Source organism: Oncorhynchus kisutch, linkage group LG17 (assembly GCF_002021735.2).
Source record: "Oncorhynchus kisutch isolate 150728-3 linkage group LG17, Okis_V2, whole genome shotgun sequence".
NCBI classification, from domain to species: Eukaryota; Metazoa; Chordata; class Actinopteri; order Salmoniformes; family Salmonidae; genus Oncorhynchus; species Oncorhynchus kisutch.
Window position 1 is genome coordinate 29,799,844 of NC_034190.2, and position 20,357 is coordinate 29,820,200.

The window sequence follows — 20,357 nt, forward strand, 5'->3', positions numbered from 1 at the left end:
GGCTTTATCTACCTTCCCAATTAAAATACGAACATATAGTTTATGGAAAAGAGATGTTGTATGTTCTGGACGATGCACCCTGCTGCCTTGTTGACAACATGACCAAACGGTGCAGATTACTGTTGTATTTGAGAATGGCGCTCCTCCCTCGCCGCTTTTGCCCATTCCCGTCGCTGGCCATAGACTCGGTTAATAGAACTCCCGCTGCCATTTTGACGGTTCCTCACATGATGACCGTGTCGACAAGGATTTGATGCGTCTTAATAATTAAACCAGCCTGTTAATCGAATACATTGTTATACCTGGGTCTTACAAAACCAGGCAAACATAGAGATCTGCAAGCTTATTTTCCTCGCTGCGAATCCTGTTTGTCACTGGTGAAGGTTAGCTAAAACTGTATAGCAAGGTTAGCAAAACATTACTGTGAAGATGATGAGGAAGACTGTTACGACGAAGCTTCTGGGATCCATGCGAGGGTCCCCAAGCACCGAGTAAACTATGCCGTGAATGCTGTTGCGAGAGGTATTTTATTTTATGCGGCTTTTTTACACAATGTTTTATTATCTATTTATCATCTAGCTAGCCCACGAGCTAATGATAATCATTCGATGACGCAGCAAGTTCGTTAGATAATGCCGTGTTTAAAATAACTGGGAACTTTGGAAATAAAAAATCGATTTCAACGGTCATCCAACTCGGGAACTCTGGCCTCTTTTTAGAGCTCAGGTTGTCCGATTTGAAGATCGTATTTGTCCGATTTCTCAGTTGTTTTGAACATGGCATCCCAGCCGTAACCAGTTCTCCAACTTTTATGCTGTTACATCACATCCGTGTGACAGTGTCTTTCTGCCCTGAATGCATATAAGACGTTTTCCAATGAATTCCCAAATAAATATGTATGCTTTCTGGACCCAATGACACAATATTATGGTGTTGTTACAGAATTGATCAAAAGTAGGGAACTGGAGAACGATGAGTTGCGACCTCTGTACATGGATTTTCAAGCAACAACACCAATGGTATGTGGCTCTTTAACGTTAGCTGCCAGCCTATAGCCTCTCCCACGATAATTATACCAAACTGGTGGCATGTCAATCTGTAAAACATTGCATTGAGGCGAATTAATAAGATCCAATGCCATCTTTGAGAACTGCCACCTGCACAGAATCTTCAACTCAGTATATTTTTATCTCATGACTCTAGGATCCAAGAGTTCTGGATGCAATGCTTCCCTATCAAGTTAATTATTATGGTAACCCTCACTCCAGAACACATGCATATGGCTGGGAAAGTGAAAGTGCAATGGAAAAAGCTAAAGGTAATTAATTTACAATTAATTGAGTAGCTATTGCATCATGTCATTTGATGATAAGGCTAACATATCTTCATTTGATTTCTCCTTACAGCAAGTGGCAGACCTGATTGCTGCAGATCCTCGTGAGATCGTGTTCACAAGTGTGCCACTGAATCCAATAATATGTCAATCAAAGTAAGTCTCCCTTTTACCGCTTTAGTAGTCAGATTAACGGCAAAGATTTTGGAGGGTGAACAATACATGCCAAGAACTGCCAGCTGATGGAAAGATTAAGACATAAGAATGAGCTAAGGTCAATCACTGTTCTGCTGTGTAATTTATTTGTAAATGAGGATACATGCTAACAATTAAGGAAAAGGAATTGAGTGTTTTTTTTTTTTTTTTGTACAATGTATTCCTCCTAGGGTGTGGCCCGATTTTACAAATCCAAGAAGAAGCATGTGATCACCACTCAGACGGAGCATAAGTGTGTGCTGGACTCCTGTCGAGTCTTGGAGGCAGAGGGCTTTGACATAACCTATCTTCCTGTGAAGACTAATGGCTTGGTTGACCTACAGGCAAGCTCAATTGTTTGGTTGTTTTATCTAAGTGGCAGATGTGCTATGTTTTATACAGCCCCATTGTATGAATCCACTCCACAATCTGCTCTTGTACCAAGAATAAGATCAATTGTTAACGTATTTCTTCAATACGTTTGTATATCTTGATACCTTCACCTGCGATATAAAAATGTTGCTATTTTTTTATAGCTACTGGAGGAAACAATTTCATCTTGTAACTGTACATCAAACATAGTGATCATAAACGTTGACCCTGTATATGACATGAGTTTTACGATATGGAAATGTGAGGTGCACATTTGGACTCACGGGTGTTTGGCTTGCTTGATGGACATCAAAACAGTATTTATTATCGTCAACATTTCATCTTTCAAAATACATTGAGTCCTCTTAAAATGTAATGATTTCCCTCAGACAAATTTGCCAAAGTTATCCAATTAGCGGGAGGGATGGGGGCAACTTCTCTCTCGTATGCAGTACTCAAGTTTAGAATGGCTGTCAGTCAAAACCCATACAGCACTGTTAAGCACAGAACCTGAGCTCTGACGTCATTTATAGCATGTTACTCTATAGCCACTGCATTCCAATTTAGTTGCTTTTCAGGCATTTTTCAACCAATATACAGGTATGAGTGTAACAGGTTAAGACAGGGCTTTGCAAAGTGGTTTTGTTCTCTTGTGTTTATGTGAATAGATTTGTGACATTCAATAAAAACTTAATTATATGGGATCTAAGTGTCAATGAAGACATTTGGTCACCTCCCATGTACAGGCAGCATGCAACATGTTATGTAGCTTTAAAGCGATAGTTTTGCTAGCGACAACTTGCTAGTGATCTAAGAAAAGTTAAATATCTTAAAAGTGAAACACACCACGAGTAAGAAAATACATCACCTATTTCATCACCTATTTCAAAGTCAGGCCGAGGAAAAACGTAAGTACAATTACTATTATGTACAGTGCATTTGGAGAGTATTAAGACCCCTAGACTTTTTCCACATTTTGTTACGTTACAGCCTTATTCTAAAATGTATTAAATATGATTTTTGTCTCATTAATGTACATACAATACCCCACAATGTTAAAACGAAACAGGATTTTAGAAATGTTTGCAAATGTATAAAATATTAAAAACATAAATACCTTATTTACATAAGTATTCAGACCATGTGCTACGACACTCGAAATTGAGCTCAGGGTCATCCTGTTTCCTTGAGATGTTTCTACAACTTGATTGGAGTCCACCTGTGATAAATGCAATTGATTGGACATGATTTGGAAAGGCACACACCTGTCTATATAAGGTACCACAGTTGACAGTGCATGTCTGAGCAAAAGCCAAGCCATTAGGTCGACGGAATTGTCAGTAGAGCTCCGAGATAGGGTTTTGTCGAGGCACAGGTCTGGGGAAGGGTACCAAAACATTTCTGCAGCATTGAAGGTCCCCAAGAACCCAGTGGCCATCTTCTTAAAAGTTTGGAACCACCAAGAATCTTCCTAGAGCTGGCTGCCCTGCCAAACTTAGCAATTGAGGGAGAAGGGTCTTGGTCAGGGAGGTGACCAAGAATCCAATGGTCACTCTTATAGAGCTCCAGAGTTCCTCTGTGGAGATGGGAGAACCTTCCAGAAGGACAACCATCTCTGCAGCACTCCACCAAATCAGAACTTTATGGTAGTGGCCAGAAGGAAGCCACTCCTCAGTAAAAGGCACATGACAGCCTGCTTGGAGGCACCTAAATGACTCTCAGACCATCAGAAACAAGATTCTCTGGTCTGATGAAACAAAGTTTGAACTCTTTGGCTTGAAGGCCAAGTGTCACATCTGGAATAAACCTGGCACCATCGCTACGGTGAAGCACGGTGGTGGCAGCATTATGCTGTGAGGATGTTTTTCAGCGGCAGGGACTGGGAGACTAGTCAGGATCAAGAGAAAGATGAACGGAGCAAAGTACAGGGGGATCCTTGATTAAAACATGTTCCCGAGTGCACAGGACCTCAGACTGGGGTGAAGGTTCACCTACCAAGATAACGCAGGAATGGCTTCAGGACAATTCTCCAAATGTCCTTGAGTGGCCCAGCCAGAGCCTGGACTTAAAACCGAACATTTCTGGAGGGACCTGAAAATAGCTGTGCAGTGACGCTCCCCATCCAACTGGACAGAACTTGAGAGGATCTGCAGACAAGGGGTGAAACTTCCCAAATACAGGTGTGCCAAGTTTGTAGCATCATACCCAAGACGACTCAAGGCTGTAATCGCTGCCAAAGATGCTTCAACAAAGTACTGAGTAAAGGGTCTGAATACTTATGTAAATGTGATCTGTATTTATTTGTTAATACATTTGCAAAAATTTCAAAACAACCTGTTTTTTTCTTTGTCATTATGAGGTATTGTGTGTAGATTGAAGAGGGAAAAAAACTATTTAATCCATTTTAGAATAAGGCTGTAATGTAACAAAATGTGGAGGGGTCTGAATACTTTCCGAATGCACTGTACACACCTTAAAGCCAAGAACATAAAGATGTGTTCTTTTTTATAAAGCACACCGTCATAGATAAAAAGCTATCTAATATTCTCAAACCAACGAACCACAAAACTAAAAACGTATTTAAAACAGGATAAGCAGGATTCTCATGTCAAATGGAAAAGCATTATGAATGTCATGTTCAAAAGATTTTCCCCAAAATTGTGTTTTTGTTTGCTTATGTTCAGATTGTTAAGAAACCGGTGGGCGTGTGTACTCTCTAAACTGTAATGCATTTTGACACCTAGCAGCTAGACTTCATAATTGCACTTTTAAAAAAAATGTATACATCCGAAACCCATTTCCTCTTGAGCATTGCATTTCTCCTCACTATTGGTTTGACAACAATTTAAATCCTGGGATATTCAATAACCCCAACTGGCAAGTAAGTTTGTTTTGCCTGTACAATTTCTATATAGGTCTTAATACTTTCCAGTTACTTAATAACAGCAGAAACCTAGCATTCAAAGATTAGCTAATTATGTTGATGCCCAAAATTCCATGGAAAAGAACCACGGGTCCTTGGTCATCCTCGGAGGGTTGCTGTTAAGCACTGTCAGTCACAGGCTGAAAGAAAAGCATGGAGAAAATGTTACATTGCATCAGTAATTTATGTTTTTAAATCATGTTGGAAATGAACCAAACACCACTAACTATTCAAAGTTAAGTGGATCAGGGGTGAGTTTCTCAAAAACCTCATTGCCAGCACAGTACAACACATCTCTTCATGACACAGCTTGCGTAGGACAGCAAAGTGCTTAATTTGAATTGTGTTAATTCAAGCACAGAAGATTGTCAAGAGAAATAACAGGCCATATTAGCTACAAGGCGTTTGGAAAACTCACCCTGTGTCAGCCCTGAAGTATGACCAAATGAATAGATATTCTCCAAACAGGAGGTTGGTGTAAAACATAGTGAAGGGTACATTGATTATTATTTTTTGTTGTTGTTTTATGTCTCTGTAACTCAACGTGTAAAAGACAGCTTCCCTCACCTTCTCTGATGTTAATTGGGCCTCGGTCGGTGGTTTTGCTTGGCTCTCTGGCTTTGGTTCACCTGCAGAAGACAGCGCTGTGGGCTTAGGCCCTGCCTTGTCATTGAGCTTCAGCTCGGTGTCAGACTTCTTGCTATCCACCTTCGAGTCACCTTTGCTCTCTGTGTCCTTAGGTCGTTTAGGAGAGCTCTTCAGAGAGAAAGACACATGACCCTTATTCAAGTGCCATGTTTCCACAAGTCGGCAAACATACATGATTGCTTACTTTCGTACATTCTTTTTACTGATTCAAATGAACAACCTCTTAAAAACCTTTAAAATGCCATGTAATAACAATTTCTTTACGAATAGCAAAGTGACCCACACCTGCACCTTTCCTATTTAATATTTGGCAGCACTTTATAATAACACCTTGTAGTAAAGCATTTATAATGGATTAGTAAATTGTTTATTCATTAAAATCAGTACTCCAACATGTGTTAATGTTAGTAAGCTAGCTATTCACATATTTATAAACTTCTGAAGTATGTAGTAATGATCCATAGGATAATTTATATGTATAATATAGGTCCTTATATGCCATTTAATCATTAGCTATGTATTTTTGCATGGCTTCATCTAAAGTGAGGGCATTAAAGCTTGCCTCGCCATACAACTCTCCTTCCGTGGCCTCCAATTGCTCTTAAATACAAGTAAAACTAAATGCATGCTCTTCAACCGATCGCTGCCTGCACCTGCCCGCCTGTCCAGCATCACTACTCTGGACGGCACGGACTTAGAATACGTGGACAACTACAAATACCTAGGTGTCTGGTTAGACTGTAAACTCTCCTTCCTGACCCATATCAAACATCTCCAATGCAAAGTTAAATCTAGAATTGGCTTCCTATTTCGCAACAAAGCATCCTTCACTCATGCTGCCAAACATACCCTTGTAAAACTGACCATCCTACCAATCCTCGACTTTGGCGATGTCATTTACAAAATAGCCTCCAATACCCTACTCAACAAATTGGATGCAGTCTATCACAGTGCAATCCGTTTTGTCACCAAAGCCCCATATACTACCCACCATTGCAACCTGTACACTCTCGTTGACTGGCCCTCGCTTCATACTTGTCGCCAAACCAACTGGCTCCATGTCATCTACAAGACCCTGCTAGGTAAAGTCCCCCCTTATCTCAGCTCGCTGGTCACCATAGCATCACCCACCTGTAGCACGCGCTCCAGCAGGTATATATCTCTGGTCACCCCCAAAACCAATTATTTATTTGGCCGCCTCTCCTTCCAGTTCTCTGCTGCCAATGACTGGAACGAACTACAAAAATCTCTGAAACTGTCAGAGCAGCTCACAGATTACTGCACCTGTACATAGCCCACCTATAATTTAGCCCAAACAACTACCTCTTTCCCTACTGTATTTATTTTATTTATTCATCTCCTTTGCACCCCATTATTTTTTATTTCTACTTTGCACATTCTTCCACTGCAAATCTACCATTCCAGTGTTTTACTTGCTATATTGTATTTACTTTGCCACCATGGCCTTTTTTTTTTCTTTTTCGCCTTTACCTCCCTTATCTCACCTCATTTGCTCACATCGTATATAGACTTGTTAATACTGTATACTGTATGTTTGTTTTACTCCATGTGTAACTCTGTGTCGTTGTGTGTCGAACTGCTTTGCTTTATCTTGGTCAGGTCGCAATTGTAAATGAGAACTTGTTCTCAACTTGCCTACCTGGTTAAATAAAGGTGAAATAAAATAAAAATGAATAAATAAAATTATACATTAGAAATACTTTATATGTTATGAGTGACCAGTAATTTCGTACAAAAAGATGGACATGAATTGGGAGACATTCCAGCAGTACCTGATGCTCCTTATTAAGGTCTCAAAATAGCCTAGAACATATGGTAAAATAATAAGCACACAATACAGGATGTTAAAAGAAATATAGCGACGATTTGTCACAAAAACTGATGTAAAACAACTGTTTCAAGGTCATGAGGAAGTATTGTAATGCTAATGTTTTTCTAACGTTGTCAACCTCTCAAACCAGAACTAATCATAAAACAGGGAGATGTAGCCAAACCGGACAGCTTTTCTCCAGTGGATTTTTATTCATTCATTACATACAGTTCCTTCAGAAAGTATTCAGACCCCTTGTCTTTATCCACATTGTTACGTTACAGCCTTATTCTAAACATTTTAAAAATTAAAACAGCAATCTACAAACAATACCCTGTTATGAAAAATAATAATTTGCAAATGTGTTATATATAAATACCTTATTTACATAAGCATTCAGACCCTTTGCTATGAGACTCAAAATTGAGCTCATGTGCATGCTGTTTCCATTGATCATCCTTGAGATGTTTCTACAACTTGATTGGAGTTCACCTGTGGTAAATTCAATTGATTGGACATGATTTAGAAAGGCACACGTGTCTATATAAGGTCCCACAGTTGGCAGTGCATGTCAGAGCAAAAAAACAAGCCATAAGGTCGAGGGGAATTGTTCGTAGAGCTACGAGACAGGATTGTGTCGAGGCACAGATCTGCGGAAGGGTACCAACACCTTTCTGCAGCATTAAAGGTCCCCAAGAAGTGGCCGCCATCATTCTTAAATGGAAGAAGTTTGGAACCACCAAGAGAAGGGCCTTGGTCAGGGAGATGACCAAGAACCCGATGGTCACTGACAGAGCTCTAGAGATTGTCTGTGGAGATGGGAGAACCTTCCAGAAGGACAACCATCTCTGCAGCACTCCACCAATCATTCCTCAGTAAAAAAAGGCACACGACAGCCCGCTTGGAGTTTGCCAAAAAGGCACCTAAAGACTGTCAGACCATGAGAAACAAGATTCTCTGGTCTGATGAAACAAAGTTTGAACTCTTTGACTTGAATGCCAAGTGTCACGTCTGGAGGAAACCTGGTACCTTCCCTATGGTGAAGCATGGTGGTGGCAGAATCATGCTGTTGGGATGTTTTTCAGCTGCAGGGACTGGGATACTAGTCAGGAACGAGGGAAAGATGAATGGAGTAAAGTACAGAGAGATCCTTGATGAAAACCTGCTCTAGAGTGCTCAGGGCCTCAGACTGGGGGCGAAGGTTCACCTTCCAACAGGACAACGACACTAAGCACACAGCCAAGACAACCCAGGAGCGCTTTGGGACAAGTCTCTGAATGTCCTCGAGTGGCTTGCCAGAGCCCGGATTTAAACCTGATCTAACATTGCTGGAGAGACCTGAAAAAGCCGTGCAGCAAAACTTCACATTCAACCTGACGGCGCTTGAGAGGATCTGCAGAGAAGAATGGGAAACTCCCCAAATACAGGTGTGCCAAAATTGTAGTGTCATACCCAAGACTCTAGGCTGTAATCGCTACAAAAGGTGATTCAACAAAGTACTGAGTAAAAGGTCTGAATACTTATGTAAATGTAATATTTCATTTTTAAAAGAAAATCAGCAACCATTTCTAAAAACCTGTTTTTGCTTTGTCATTATGAGGTATTGTGCGTAGATTAATACATTTTAGAATAAGGCTGTAAGCTAACAAAATGTGGAAAAAGTCAAGGGTTTTGAATACTTTCCAAAGGCACTGTATGTGATTGAGTTAAAAATGTTACATGCATAACCTTTCAATTCTTCCAGTGCCTCAGTCTTTTTAAAATGCAGACTTTGCTTTGTTTGGCGGCACTCCGACTAGCCTTTAAAGGCATTCATTCTTTAAAAGTAATACAATCAAATTTGAAAGTAATGGGATAGTTCAGTGAAATTATGTATTCAGGTATTTGTTTTCTTACCACATAAGAGGTCTATGGACTTCTCTAAGGAGCAACTGCAATCCACACTTGGTTTTGGTAGAAAAACCACTGCCAAAAAAAGGGCCATGTTTGCATTTTCGGACGAAGTTATACACCACACTATTACAACAGTGTGACTGTTTGTATTTGTATTTATTAAGGATCCCCATTAGCTGTGGCCAAGGCATACTCTTCCCTCGGGCCCCTACTGTACTACCACTGTTCTGGAATAAAATGTTTATTATATTTCCTTAAACATCCTCTGTAGAGTGTGATTATTATTTAACCATCAATATGTCCTAGGTCATTTTGAAAACTTAAATCTGGAATGCTTAATGGTGAAACTGCCATGTTCATTTGCAATATTATAACAAAGAAGTTACTGCAAAACAACATAAGAAATTCCCCTCGGACATCACTACATGCGCGATAAAACAGCAGAATATGTGCTGTGCGACACTCCTCACCTCCGCTTAGTCTCCCCAAAAAACAAAAACATATACAGTATATTAACAGTGGCACTGTTTCCCCTACTGCAGATACCATCTTTAAAAGGAGCATCGAGTACTGCTGGAATGTCTACCAATGGCATGTCCATCTTTTTGAGAAATTACACTGGTCACTCAACATTATATATAGTATTTATAAAGTATAAATAGCACTAGCTTGAGACGAGGCTATGCAAAAAGACTCATGATTGGTATTTAAAATAATTGTATAATATTTATGATTCGATTTATTCAACATCTGAAAAATTATCTTATTATTACATAAGTTGTTTATAGTTTTTTACCCTACCCAGATGTTTCTTTTCGTTTGAAAGTCTTTCTTAAATCCTTTGTTCTTCTTGTTGTAATGAATTCTTTCATCATATTTTAAATACCTTGTAGAAAATACACTTTATAACACAGTCAAGAAGCATTATGACCATCATATAAGTCAGATAGGCCTATCACATACTGTACAGGCCCTTATATCAGTCATCAGAAGAAAAAAACGGTGTCTTTGTCCTCCTGAAATCTGCTCCTGCAGTCACTTTACTTCTACCTACATGTACATATTACCTAAATTACATAGACTATCCTGTGCCCCGGCACATTGGCTCTGTACCCTAGGTATATAGCCTCACTACTGTTATTTTACTGCTGATCTTTACTCATGTTATTTTTTACTTAACACTTATTTTTCTTAACTGCATTGTTGGTTTAAGGGCTTGTAAGTAAGCATTTCACTGTAAGGTCTACCTACACCTGTTCTATTCGGCGCATGAGACAAATACAATTAGATTGGAAAGCGTTCCACAGAGATGCTGGCCCATGTTGACTCCAGTGCTTCCCACAGTTGTGTCAAGTTAGCTGGATGTCCATTGTGTGGTAGACCATTCTTGATACACATGGGAAACTATTGAGCATGAAATACCCTGCAGCGTTGCAGTTCTTGGCACAAACCAGTGCGCCTGGCACCTACTACCATATCCCGTTCAAAGGAACTTTCTTTTGTCTTGCCCATTCACCCTCTGAATGGCGCACACACACACACACACACACACACACACACACACACACACACACACACACAATCCATGTCAAGGCTTAAAGCGCCTCCTTTAACCTGTCTCCTCCCCTTCCTCTACACTGACTGAAGTGGATTTAACAAGTGACATCAATAAGGAATCACAGCTTTCACCTGGACAGTCTGTCATGGAAAGAGCAGGTGTCAGTGGAGGAAAGGGAGAGCAGAGGGATGTTGAGAGGCGGACCCTCAGTCTGCTGCTCTCTCCCTCCGCTAAGACCATCAGATGCAGGTGCCATCAGCCCAGTAAAATAAAAATAAAAAGCACATTTAAAATGTATGCTCACTCGGCTAAACCTCACAAGTAATACAACTGATCTATTACTGGTGTGATCATACAGGCTACTTCCTTTTTAAATTATTTTTTTAATTATTAGTATTATTAGTATTTTTTTAAATGGCCCCCAGCAACAGTGCACTGGCAGGGCAATTCAAGCAAAACCAATGTGCTGATAAAGTATCGGGCCTATAGCTTACTGCGCAAACCTCATTGTTACAGTACTGTTTTTAAATTGGTCAATGTTGCATACGCTTGTTTTTTAAGTAATGTAATGTAATGTAAAAAATGTACAAAATAATCTGAGCAGTAGATCTCTGCCTGCATTTTGACTCAGAAAAGGTCGGTGACCACTGTTCTAGAGCATTTTCCTTTACAGTGGCAATTGTGATCGAATCAATGCAATGTTAGCCACTTCCAATGCAACATACTGAAACAAAACAAACTATGCAAGAGCACGTCTCATCCCATACTCTATACAGACCAGTGCGGCATAAACAATCAGAGCTGCAGTAGGCCTATATGATAACAGACCATTGCCATATACGGATCTGTGCCATTTACTTTGAACTGGACTGTGTTTACAACATGAGCAGTCGTGAATAGATGAGCTTGGTTTAGGATCAAAGCGAGAGCTTCATATAGCCCCTTGTGCACATTTTGTTCATATCATTTGCTAGGTAGTGAGTTATTAACCCAGTAATAGACCGTTTGTAGTTAGCAATACGGGAGTGATTGCTTCCTACACGAGCACAAAATGTATACATTTCTAGACATCTTAAGAAAACGAGTCATGTAAAAGGGCTTTTTTGTCTTAAAGGGGCAGTGTTGTATTTTGAAACAGGTTTGAATAAGCTAAGTAGCCAATAGGCAGAGGGTAGCATAATTTGTATGATTCTCTGTAATAATGTTATGGGAATAATAATACATTTGATTTTGTAAAGTGGTTTCTGGCATCAAACAACATTTTCAGTCACCTTGTCTGAAGGACAAGCGGATAAAGAGGTTAAAAGTCTCATGGAATGTAGGCCTTCATTGAACACCACACACTGTCTGCTACTGTAGGCTGAATGATAGAACAGCTATTTCCATATTAAAATGTTATGGGATGCATTTTCGCCATTGTTTTTGATGGTAGGCCACTCTGGTAGGTCTACATTATGATAAAATAGACTGTTAAAACTAACTTAAAGTGGGTACAGCCTCAGTGTTCACTATAAACGTTCAAGTTGGTGCTCAGCAGACATGAAATTTGCTCTGTGCCGTAAAAAACTAAAAATTGGGAACATTGCTTGTGACTGACACTTACCTCGACGGAATCCCCAGCTTTCCTCTTGGCCCCTCCCCTGTCGGTCTTCTCATCGATGATGAGGGTCCCTTCGTCCTCATCACTGCTTCCTTCTGCATTCCCCTTTCGCGGCACACCTGCCTCCACTGCCCCCTCTGCTGGGGTCTCCTTTGCCAGCTGAGGGACAAAGAACATAATTTTGGCAGGAAAATGTGGTGAATTACTCCCTGTATTTGCTGAGGTTGAGTGTAGGTAAATCTGTATTTGGGAGTACTTTTCGTCATGGATGATAAAGTAATAGGGATTTTGTGTTATCAGAAAAGGAAAAATAAACATTGTGTGGTGAGCTTCTTAACATTGGCTAAAATCATGTCATGTGTCACACAGGAACAAAGGCTCATGCACGTCGGCAGGTAGACAGACACGACCCTTTCCGTCGTAATCTAAGCACACACACACCTCATAACCTGCGGGTTCGTGTATCACCGTAGGATTGTTCTCAATTTCCCATAGACCCTCACTGAAGCCTTTCCTCTTGGTGGGCTTGCCAAACTTCTCCTTGCCCTCCTCATAGGGGAACAAGTCCTTGGGACCCAGGAATGCACTGAGATGGCAAAATTTTAGAAAGTTCAAAGGTTGACGCATGCAACAACCTACAGAGCTTCAAATTACTATTCTATGGAGCTAATTCTAATTCCAAACTAACCGCCTGATGCACTTGTGGAGATTTGGAGAGAATTTGATACGCGAAAGAAACAATATGGCGGTAGCTCCAACTTGTTCTCTGATAAGCTAGTCTGTATTTTCACCATATTACTTCTCTCAGATCTCCACAAGTGTATTGAAGGTAGGGGCTCATTTGGAATTGTGATAGGATTCATCACATCAAAAGCCATATTCACTTACGTCTCATGTGTCCCAAAGAAGAACACTTGGTACTTGTTGGAGGGGGACTTGACTGCTCCTTCGGGTAACTCATTAATCTGCGGAAGGAAACGGGGAGTGCAATCTTTTAGTGAGTGCATCTGTTACGTCCCCCAGAAAGAAAACAAAAACTGTAGCTCAAACAGAAGGTGAACTAACAAAGAGTCACTAACAACCAAAACTAAACAGGTTCAGAAAGGGTTTCAGAAAGACACTCATGGGGTGTCCAGCTAGGACTTAAAGGCCCCAATCATGTCTAAATATGCCCAAGAGGAGGCAAACACAATTTAAACCCACACCAAACTTAAAGACATGAAGCAAACCCCAAAAAATTTTGCAAAACAAAAAGAAATATAAGATAAAGGATTGTTTTTTAAGAAATCAAATAGGGAGAACCAACTAATGGCGATAACCCTCCACATCTCTCAAGGCAACTGGAGCACTAGGACAGCCGTTCTTAAATATCACCTGTGCCAGTACCTGATATGGATTTATGAATTGCAGGAGCTACCACAAACAAGTACATAAAAAAAAAAAGAGTTGGCTACTGAAACAAAGAGAAGAGACAGACCAGTGTAAACAAAGACGCCAGTGCTCCATTAAGGTAATTAAAAATGTACTTCACACTCGACAGGCCTGGTTGTCGACAGGTTCTTTAATGACTGACCAACACTTGTTTTGTTACTCAAATACACACACAGCGTAAATGACTGACATTTCGTTTTGTGAAAATGGTCTCTTCACTGACTCACTTTGTGCTGAACAATAAAAAAACAACACAGTGTGTGTAGGTTTGGCATTATGGGCTAGTTAATGGAATAGTAATGATTTTTTGTTTTGCATTATTTCCACTATTTCCATTTATCCACAAATTCAACCTACAATTCTGATGAGCAGATGATACAATGATGTCATGTCAAACAGGTAAGAGCAAATATAGCTACTTTGCCAAGACTAGCCATAGAGTAAGAAAATTTGGATTGGCATGTTCGACAAGGTTATTCTGCAGGACTTGAACCCAAAAGTTAAGCACCAATCTCCAACCTACTGAGCCATATGAATTTCACATTATAGCTTGATACTCGTGAAGTGGTGGAAAAAGTGTCCAATTGTCAAACTTGAGTAGAATTTTAGATACCTTAATAGAAAATAACTAAAGTAAGTCACCCATTAAAATACTACTTGAGTAAAAGTCTAAAAGTATTTGGTTTTAAATATACTTAAGTAGGGGCACACTCCAACAAAGCATGCGTTTAGTGAGTCCGCCAGATCAGAGTCAGGGATGTTCTCTTATTCAATAATATGAATAGTAAAGTACAGATACCCCCACAAACTACTTAAGTAGTACTTTAAAGTATTTTTTACTTACAGATGCAATGTGTAACTTTTTGGGCGACCCGGCCAAACTTATAGATCTGTCATTCACGTGGAAAGCAAGTCTAAGAAGCGGTAGATATAGCGCGCATAGAACATTTCTATGCTTCCCATGCTTATGTTTTGGGTTTTTTGCGCCACCATTTTCTGGTTGCTAAAACTAATAGTGGACTAATTTCAGTTTGTGACAAAATAAGATAGTGTACAATCTAAACCGCTGTGAAATACATTTTCCATTAACCAAAATATTGTTTCAGCTCTTTGAGGCTGGTGTAAAAAAAAAACGTAAGTAAAAGTAGCAAAAATTAATTAAGAGCGGGAAGCATAGAAAAAAGCACACCTAGAACATATTTAAATCATGCAAAAACACAGTGTTGGAGAAGAAATTAAAAGTGCAATATGTGCCATGTAAAAAAGCTAAAGTTTAAGTTCAGAACATATGAAAGCTGGTGGTTCAATATTCCCAGTTCGCCAATATTCGCAGTTAAGAACTTTTAGGTTGTAGTTATTATAGGAATTATGACGCGTCGACTATTTCTCTCTATACCATTTGTATTTCAAATACCTTTGACTATTGGATGTTCTAATAGGCACTTTAGTATTGCCAGCCTAATCTCAGAAGTTGATAGGCTTGAAGTCATAAACAGAGCTGTGAAGCAAGCATTGCTAAGAGCTGCTGGCAAACGCAGTAAAGTTTGAATGAATGCTTACGAGCGTGCTGCCGTCTCCCACCGCTCAGTCAGACTGCTCTATCAACTATCATATCATAGACTTAATAATAATAATAATATAATAAACACAGAAATATGAGCCTTAGGTCAGTAATATGGTCAAATCCGGAAATTATCATTTATTCTTTCAGTGAAATACAGAACCGTTGTGTATTTTATCGAACAGGAGGCAACCCTAAGTCTAAATATGTCTGTGACATTGCACAACCTTCCATGTTATGTCATAATTACGTAAAATTCTGGCAAATTAGTTCGCAACGAGCCAGGCGGCCCAAACTGTTGCATATACCCTGACTCTACATGCAATGAACGCAAGAGAAGTGACACAATTTCCCTAGTTAATATTGCCTGCTAACATGACTCTTTTAAATAAATATGCAGGTTTTAAAAAATATACTTCTGTGTATTGATTTTAAGAAAGGCATTGATATTTATGGTTAGGTACATTCATGCAACGATTGTGCTTTTTTCGCGAATGTGCTTTTGTTAAAACATTACCCGTTTGGCGAAGTAGGCTGTGATTCATGAAAAATTAACAGGCACCGCATTGATTATATGCAATGCAGGACAAGCTAGTTAACCTAGTAATATCATAAACCATGTGTAGTTAACTAGTGATTATGTTAAGATTGATTGTTTTTTATAAGATAAGTTTAATGCTAGCTAGCAACTTACCTTGGCTCCTTGCTGCACTCGCGTAACAGGTGGTCAGCCTGCCACGCAATTTCCTCGTGGAATGCAATGTAATCGGTGTCCAAAAATGCAGATTACCGGTTGTTATGAAAACTTGAAATCGGCCCTAATTAATCGGTCAACCTCTACTTCTTAGACTTGCTTTCAAGTAGAATGATAGATCTATAACTCACATTTCTATGAGAATTTGGTCAGGGTGGCCCAAAAAGTTACATATTGCCACTTTAAAATTCGTGAAGGGAAGTGAACAAGTGCACACTTCGGAAGCAAGGAGATTATTGGGACACAACACGGGACACCTAGGCTACCTTGTTTTCAGATTAAGACTACATAAAATTGAGAGGTACCCATTATCTTTCTCTGTGGGACACAGCTATGGTGTGTTGTACAGGAAGCCCTGTGACAACGGTTGGGCACTGAGTCACCGTGCCTGCCTCGCTGTGCCACCTTGCTTCCTGATGGGCGTCATGCCAAAGAGGCCCTATAGGCGTGCCCGTTGTGTGTCTTACCAGAGTGTGTGTTTGGTGGGCTAGGACAGGGGCATTGACTGTGGACAGTCTGTTAAAGGGGAAGGAGGGAGGGATAGTGGGAGGAGAGACAGACAGAAAACAGGGGAGGGGGGGGTGTATATGCATTGTTCCAGGGATCTGACCAGCCATGTCCTGTATCTATGGTCATCGTAGGCTGACAGCCATTCTGAGCTTTCTGATATCATGCTCTATATCTTACTTTTGTAACAGTGCCCTCTAGGCAGCTGGTTGTGAATTTCTGTCATGTACAGTATACTGCCATCATGAGCAATGCACAAATAATACAAATGAACAAATAACACATTGTCCTGAAGACTACTTTATTTGATTTATTTTTTGCTTCAGCTGGTCATTTCCCAATGTTATTTTGGGGAGGCTACTGTGCAAAAGTATAAATTACAGAGGTAAATTTGGCATGACTTTTGACGAAAATAAATGAATGAAACTTTTAGAAGTTTCCAAACGCTGTTGTTGCATAAATTGGTAGAATATTTACTTGAAACTGATCCACGTTGCCGAAACAGTTAATTACACTTCAATGGATTTGGAATGCCTCGGGAAGGGAGAGCACCAATTCAATCAATGTGTGTTGTCCTTTGCCCGAGGATATAACTTATTTTTTATTTATATATATAAACAATGGCAATTCTCATTAATGACAATAAATCACCTACTTTCTCCTCATTTGGAATGGAGTCTAGGCTAAAATACAACATTTACATTACCGTTACAATAGGCTCATGCATTCCTTCCAGACAATCAAACGCCGCCGCTGCCGCCAAATATTAACCATACGTGAATTACCACATTGTAGCAAACTCGGTTACAGTGTTTCAAAGAATCCATTTCACGACTCGCCTCAACTTTGTCTCACATTCACATTGTAAAATGCTACTAGTTGGACTTGGAATAGCCTAATATCAGAGTGGTAACTGTTCTTAAACGTAGGCTACTCGAGCCTATTTGTTACCGAAGTTGAAGATGTTATACATGTTTGTTTACATGAAGCCAGGATCTATCGAACAGCCTATACTAGGCCTCGTATCAATGGTTAAATTAAACCGTGCCTCTGCGAACTGAACAGTAATAAGGACGGCATTTGCTAGGTTACTGTAAAAGTATGTTTACTGCTACAAATAGATGATTTCGCATTTCTCAAAATCAAACACCGAATGTACAAAAAAATGCCAGTAGCCTATTTCACACCACGTAGTCATACGCCAATAAACTTTGCAAAGACCAGGGGGTAGGCCTCGTTGAACTGATCTAGCAGGTAGGCCTACATGCATGTGGACTAGAAACAAGAAGAGGTAAGCCTACTATTAGCGTTTGGTTAAGCAAGAAGAAAAGTATGAAGGAGCTTACCCTCGCGGGCCAATGTGGATAACCCTTCATTTTCGCAAACACGAGATCCCCAGGCTTGTATTCTTTTTGCCTATTCGACCTCGGCATAGCTTCTCAGCGGATGAATAAGATATATTTAAAAAATATATATAAATGTATAATGTCAGTTTACTGTTGCAAGTAAGAACAACGAGATATAGCCTCCCAGAGGATTGCACTTGTGAGGTTAAGAGCTCCAACTTTGGGTTGCTTCAGGTTTTCGCGTCAAAATTAAATCATGCGTAGAAATTTGGAACATGGACGCAATCGAATTGGTAACTTTGCGCGATCCAGAGCTTTGCACAGTGTGGTTACAAGCTGCAGCTATTAAATGTAATTTTCTTATTTAAAAATATAATCATTCCGTTATTCCTGCCGTCGTAATCCTCTGTAGTCTATCTACAGACCTTGTTTTTGTTTGAAATTTGGAACCGCTTCCCTCTCATGAGCAGATTCATTATCTGGGATTGACTAGTATGGTCTAGGCCAAAACCGAGGTAACAAAGATATTGGAATTCTGCAAGATTACATACCCTCCATGGATTCTAAGGAACAGAAACCTTCCAATACACCAACAAAAATGCCTGTTTAGTATTTGATTTGCTTTTAAAGGTAAATTGTCTATAATATTATACTGATAAAAGATTGTTTGTGTATTTGGGTAGCCTATCTAGGGAGAACCAATACCATTTTCTCCACTATTGTGCCGATCCAAAAAAGGGTACTGTACTGGCTCTATTTTCTTTCTCACTTTCCTTTGCAGCACAGTTCCAGAAATCTTATGGTGAATGAATGCATAACCGGGCCAGGCCAAAATTCAGCTTGGCGCAGCCCCACTGGACTCAGTAGTGTGAAAAGGGTTGAGTAGTACACTAAGTATCTCAAACTGATAATTCATCCTGAATTGTTCAACTCTAAAATGTCCCCGAGTTGCTCCTGGTATTCTCAGATCAAGACACCGTGTGGGAATATTGAGAAGTCCAAGGTACCTGTAAAAACCTGTGTAAAGATGATTGACATTACTGGATATATCAAGTACATTTATTTTTTTAGCATGAATGGGCTGTAAAGGAGTCCAGACTTCTTTTGACATATTAGTAAAAATCCAAGACCAACCAAAGTATCTCCAATCAAACCTGTTGGGTGTTTTATCATGATCTGTGATGCCAGACTTACTATATTGCCTTAGTCTCACATATAAACTTTTGACACTTCAGTGTATAGTATCTAAAGTACCTAATTTGACAGGTTCTGAGCCACACAGACAAATGTGTGAGCCTTCTGTTTGCAGAAAAACCTTTCAGCAGATTTGGGTCCCTCCACAGTCGTGCCTGAGGATAGCTTCCTTGATATACCAAATAAGGCATCTGCAGCTAGAATTTGACTCATATCTGCCTAAAATAAATGAGTCCCATTTGCCTTATGATATTGTTTAAGAAGCCCCTCACCTCTCCACCTGTCAAATCCATCATGTTGTTGTTTCTTGTTGTATACCTGAGGACATAGAGGGGTTCTGATGCCATCTGAGGAGGCTGGTGGAATCCAACAACTAGCATTGAGTTCATGCTGCCAATGTCTGAATTCCTCATATGACTCATTTGTGGAGATTCGTTAAGATCATATTGCTGCTCCAAATAAAGTACAGGAAATGAGAACCGTTTTGTTGTTGGCAGTATTAAAGTCAATTTTAGGATGTTGGGAAATCAGTATTTCAGTATTTCAAACCAAAAACAGTGTGCTGAGTAAAGACAGTAAACGTTTTTAAAACACACTCTTTGGGTCAACATGATGGCAACATTACATTTGTAAAAAATAAAACCTTTGAGTGATTGGCTCGCTGAAAAGCTGCTGCTATCCCATTCGAACAATCCCACGAGGCAGTCTGTGACAGAAACATAGCATAGTATTTCATTCAACAATATTCGTTTTAAACCCAGCAATTGCCATTTTATAAAAATGGGCCCAGACATAAGGAGATGAGCAAGCCAAAAGCAGAAGATGGATTATCAGTACTATGATATTCTATGCAGAATATTACTACTATGGTTAGTCCGATTATGCAGAATACTGCAGAAAAGCTAGAATGATCAGGTGCTAACAAACAGGTGCTCTAAGGTCAATTGACTGTTCATGGGATACACTACATACCTCCCACAATTCCAAATGATGGACAATGTTTCCACCATTGTGAGACCTAATGATGCCACTGCCACTGTCGCTACACCGCCAGATCAAACCGCCTCCCTCTTGTGACACTCCACAACTGCCACAGCATGCTGTGTCTGGTGGAGTTGAAGCTCCACAGCTGGGAAGTGAAGCAACAACTCCCACAGTGTCTTCCAGGCATCTATATCCGTCTCTTGGTATGTGTATGTTTAGGGGGTTTG

At 39.9% G+C, this 20,357-nt stretch overlaps 1 protein-coding gene and 1 long non-coding RNA gene across 3 annotated transcripts; one reads left to right on the forward strand and one right to left on the reverse strand.

Annotated features, from left to right (window-relative positions):
• Positions 1 to 208: 208 nt before the first annotated feature.
• Positions 209 to 1,318, forward strand: LOC116354469 (uncharacterized). Its single transcript, XR_004203789.1, has 3 exons — positions 209 to 522; positions 943 to 1,019; positions 1,204 to 1,318. It is a non-coding gene; the product is annotated as an uncharacterized LOC116354469 (long non-coding RNA).
• Positions 1,319 to 4,181: 2,863 nt separating this feature from the next.
• LOC109907424 (hepatoma-derived growth factor) lies at positions 4,182 to 18,466 on the reverse strand. Of its 2 annotated transcripts, none has more exons than XM_020505384.2 (6): positions 18,378 to 18,466; positions 13,242 to 13,318; positions 12,795 to 12,939; positions 12,357 to 12,512; positions 5,391 to 5,579; positions 4,182 to 4,963 (listed from the first exon to the last, which is right to left on the reverse strand). In XM_020505384.2, the coding sequence occupies exons 1-6, from the start codon at positions 18,426 to 18,428 to the stop codon at positions 4,943 to 4,945; spliced, it is 639 nt and encodes a 212-aa protein (XP_020360973.1). In that variant the 5' UTR covers positions 18,429 to 18,466; the 3' UTR covers positions 4,182 to 4,942. The 2 variants fall into 2 exon arrangements, with proteins under 2 accessions (XP_020360973.1, XP_020360972.1); XM_020505383.2 differs by having other exon boundaries at positions 17,953 to 18,448.
• Between the last annotated feature and the right edge of the window lie 1,891 nt (positions 18,467 to 20,357).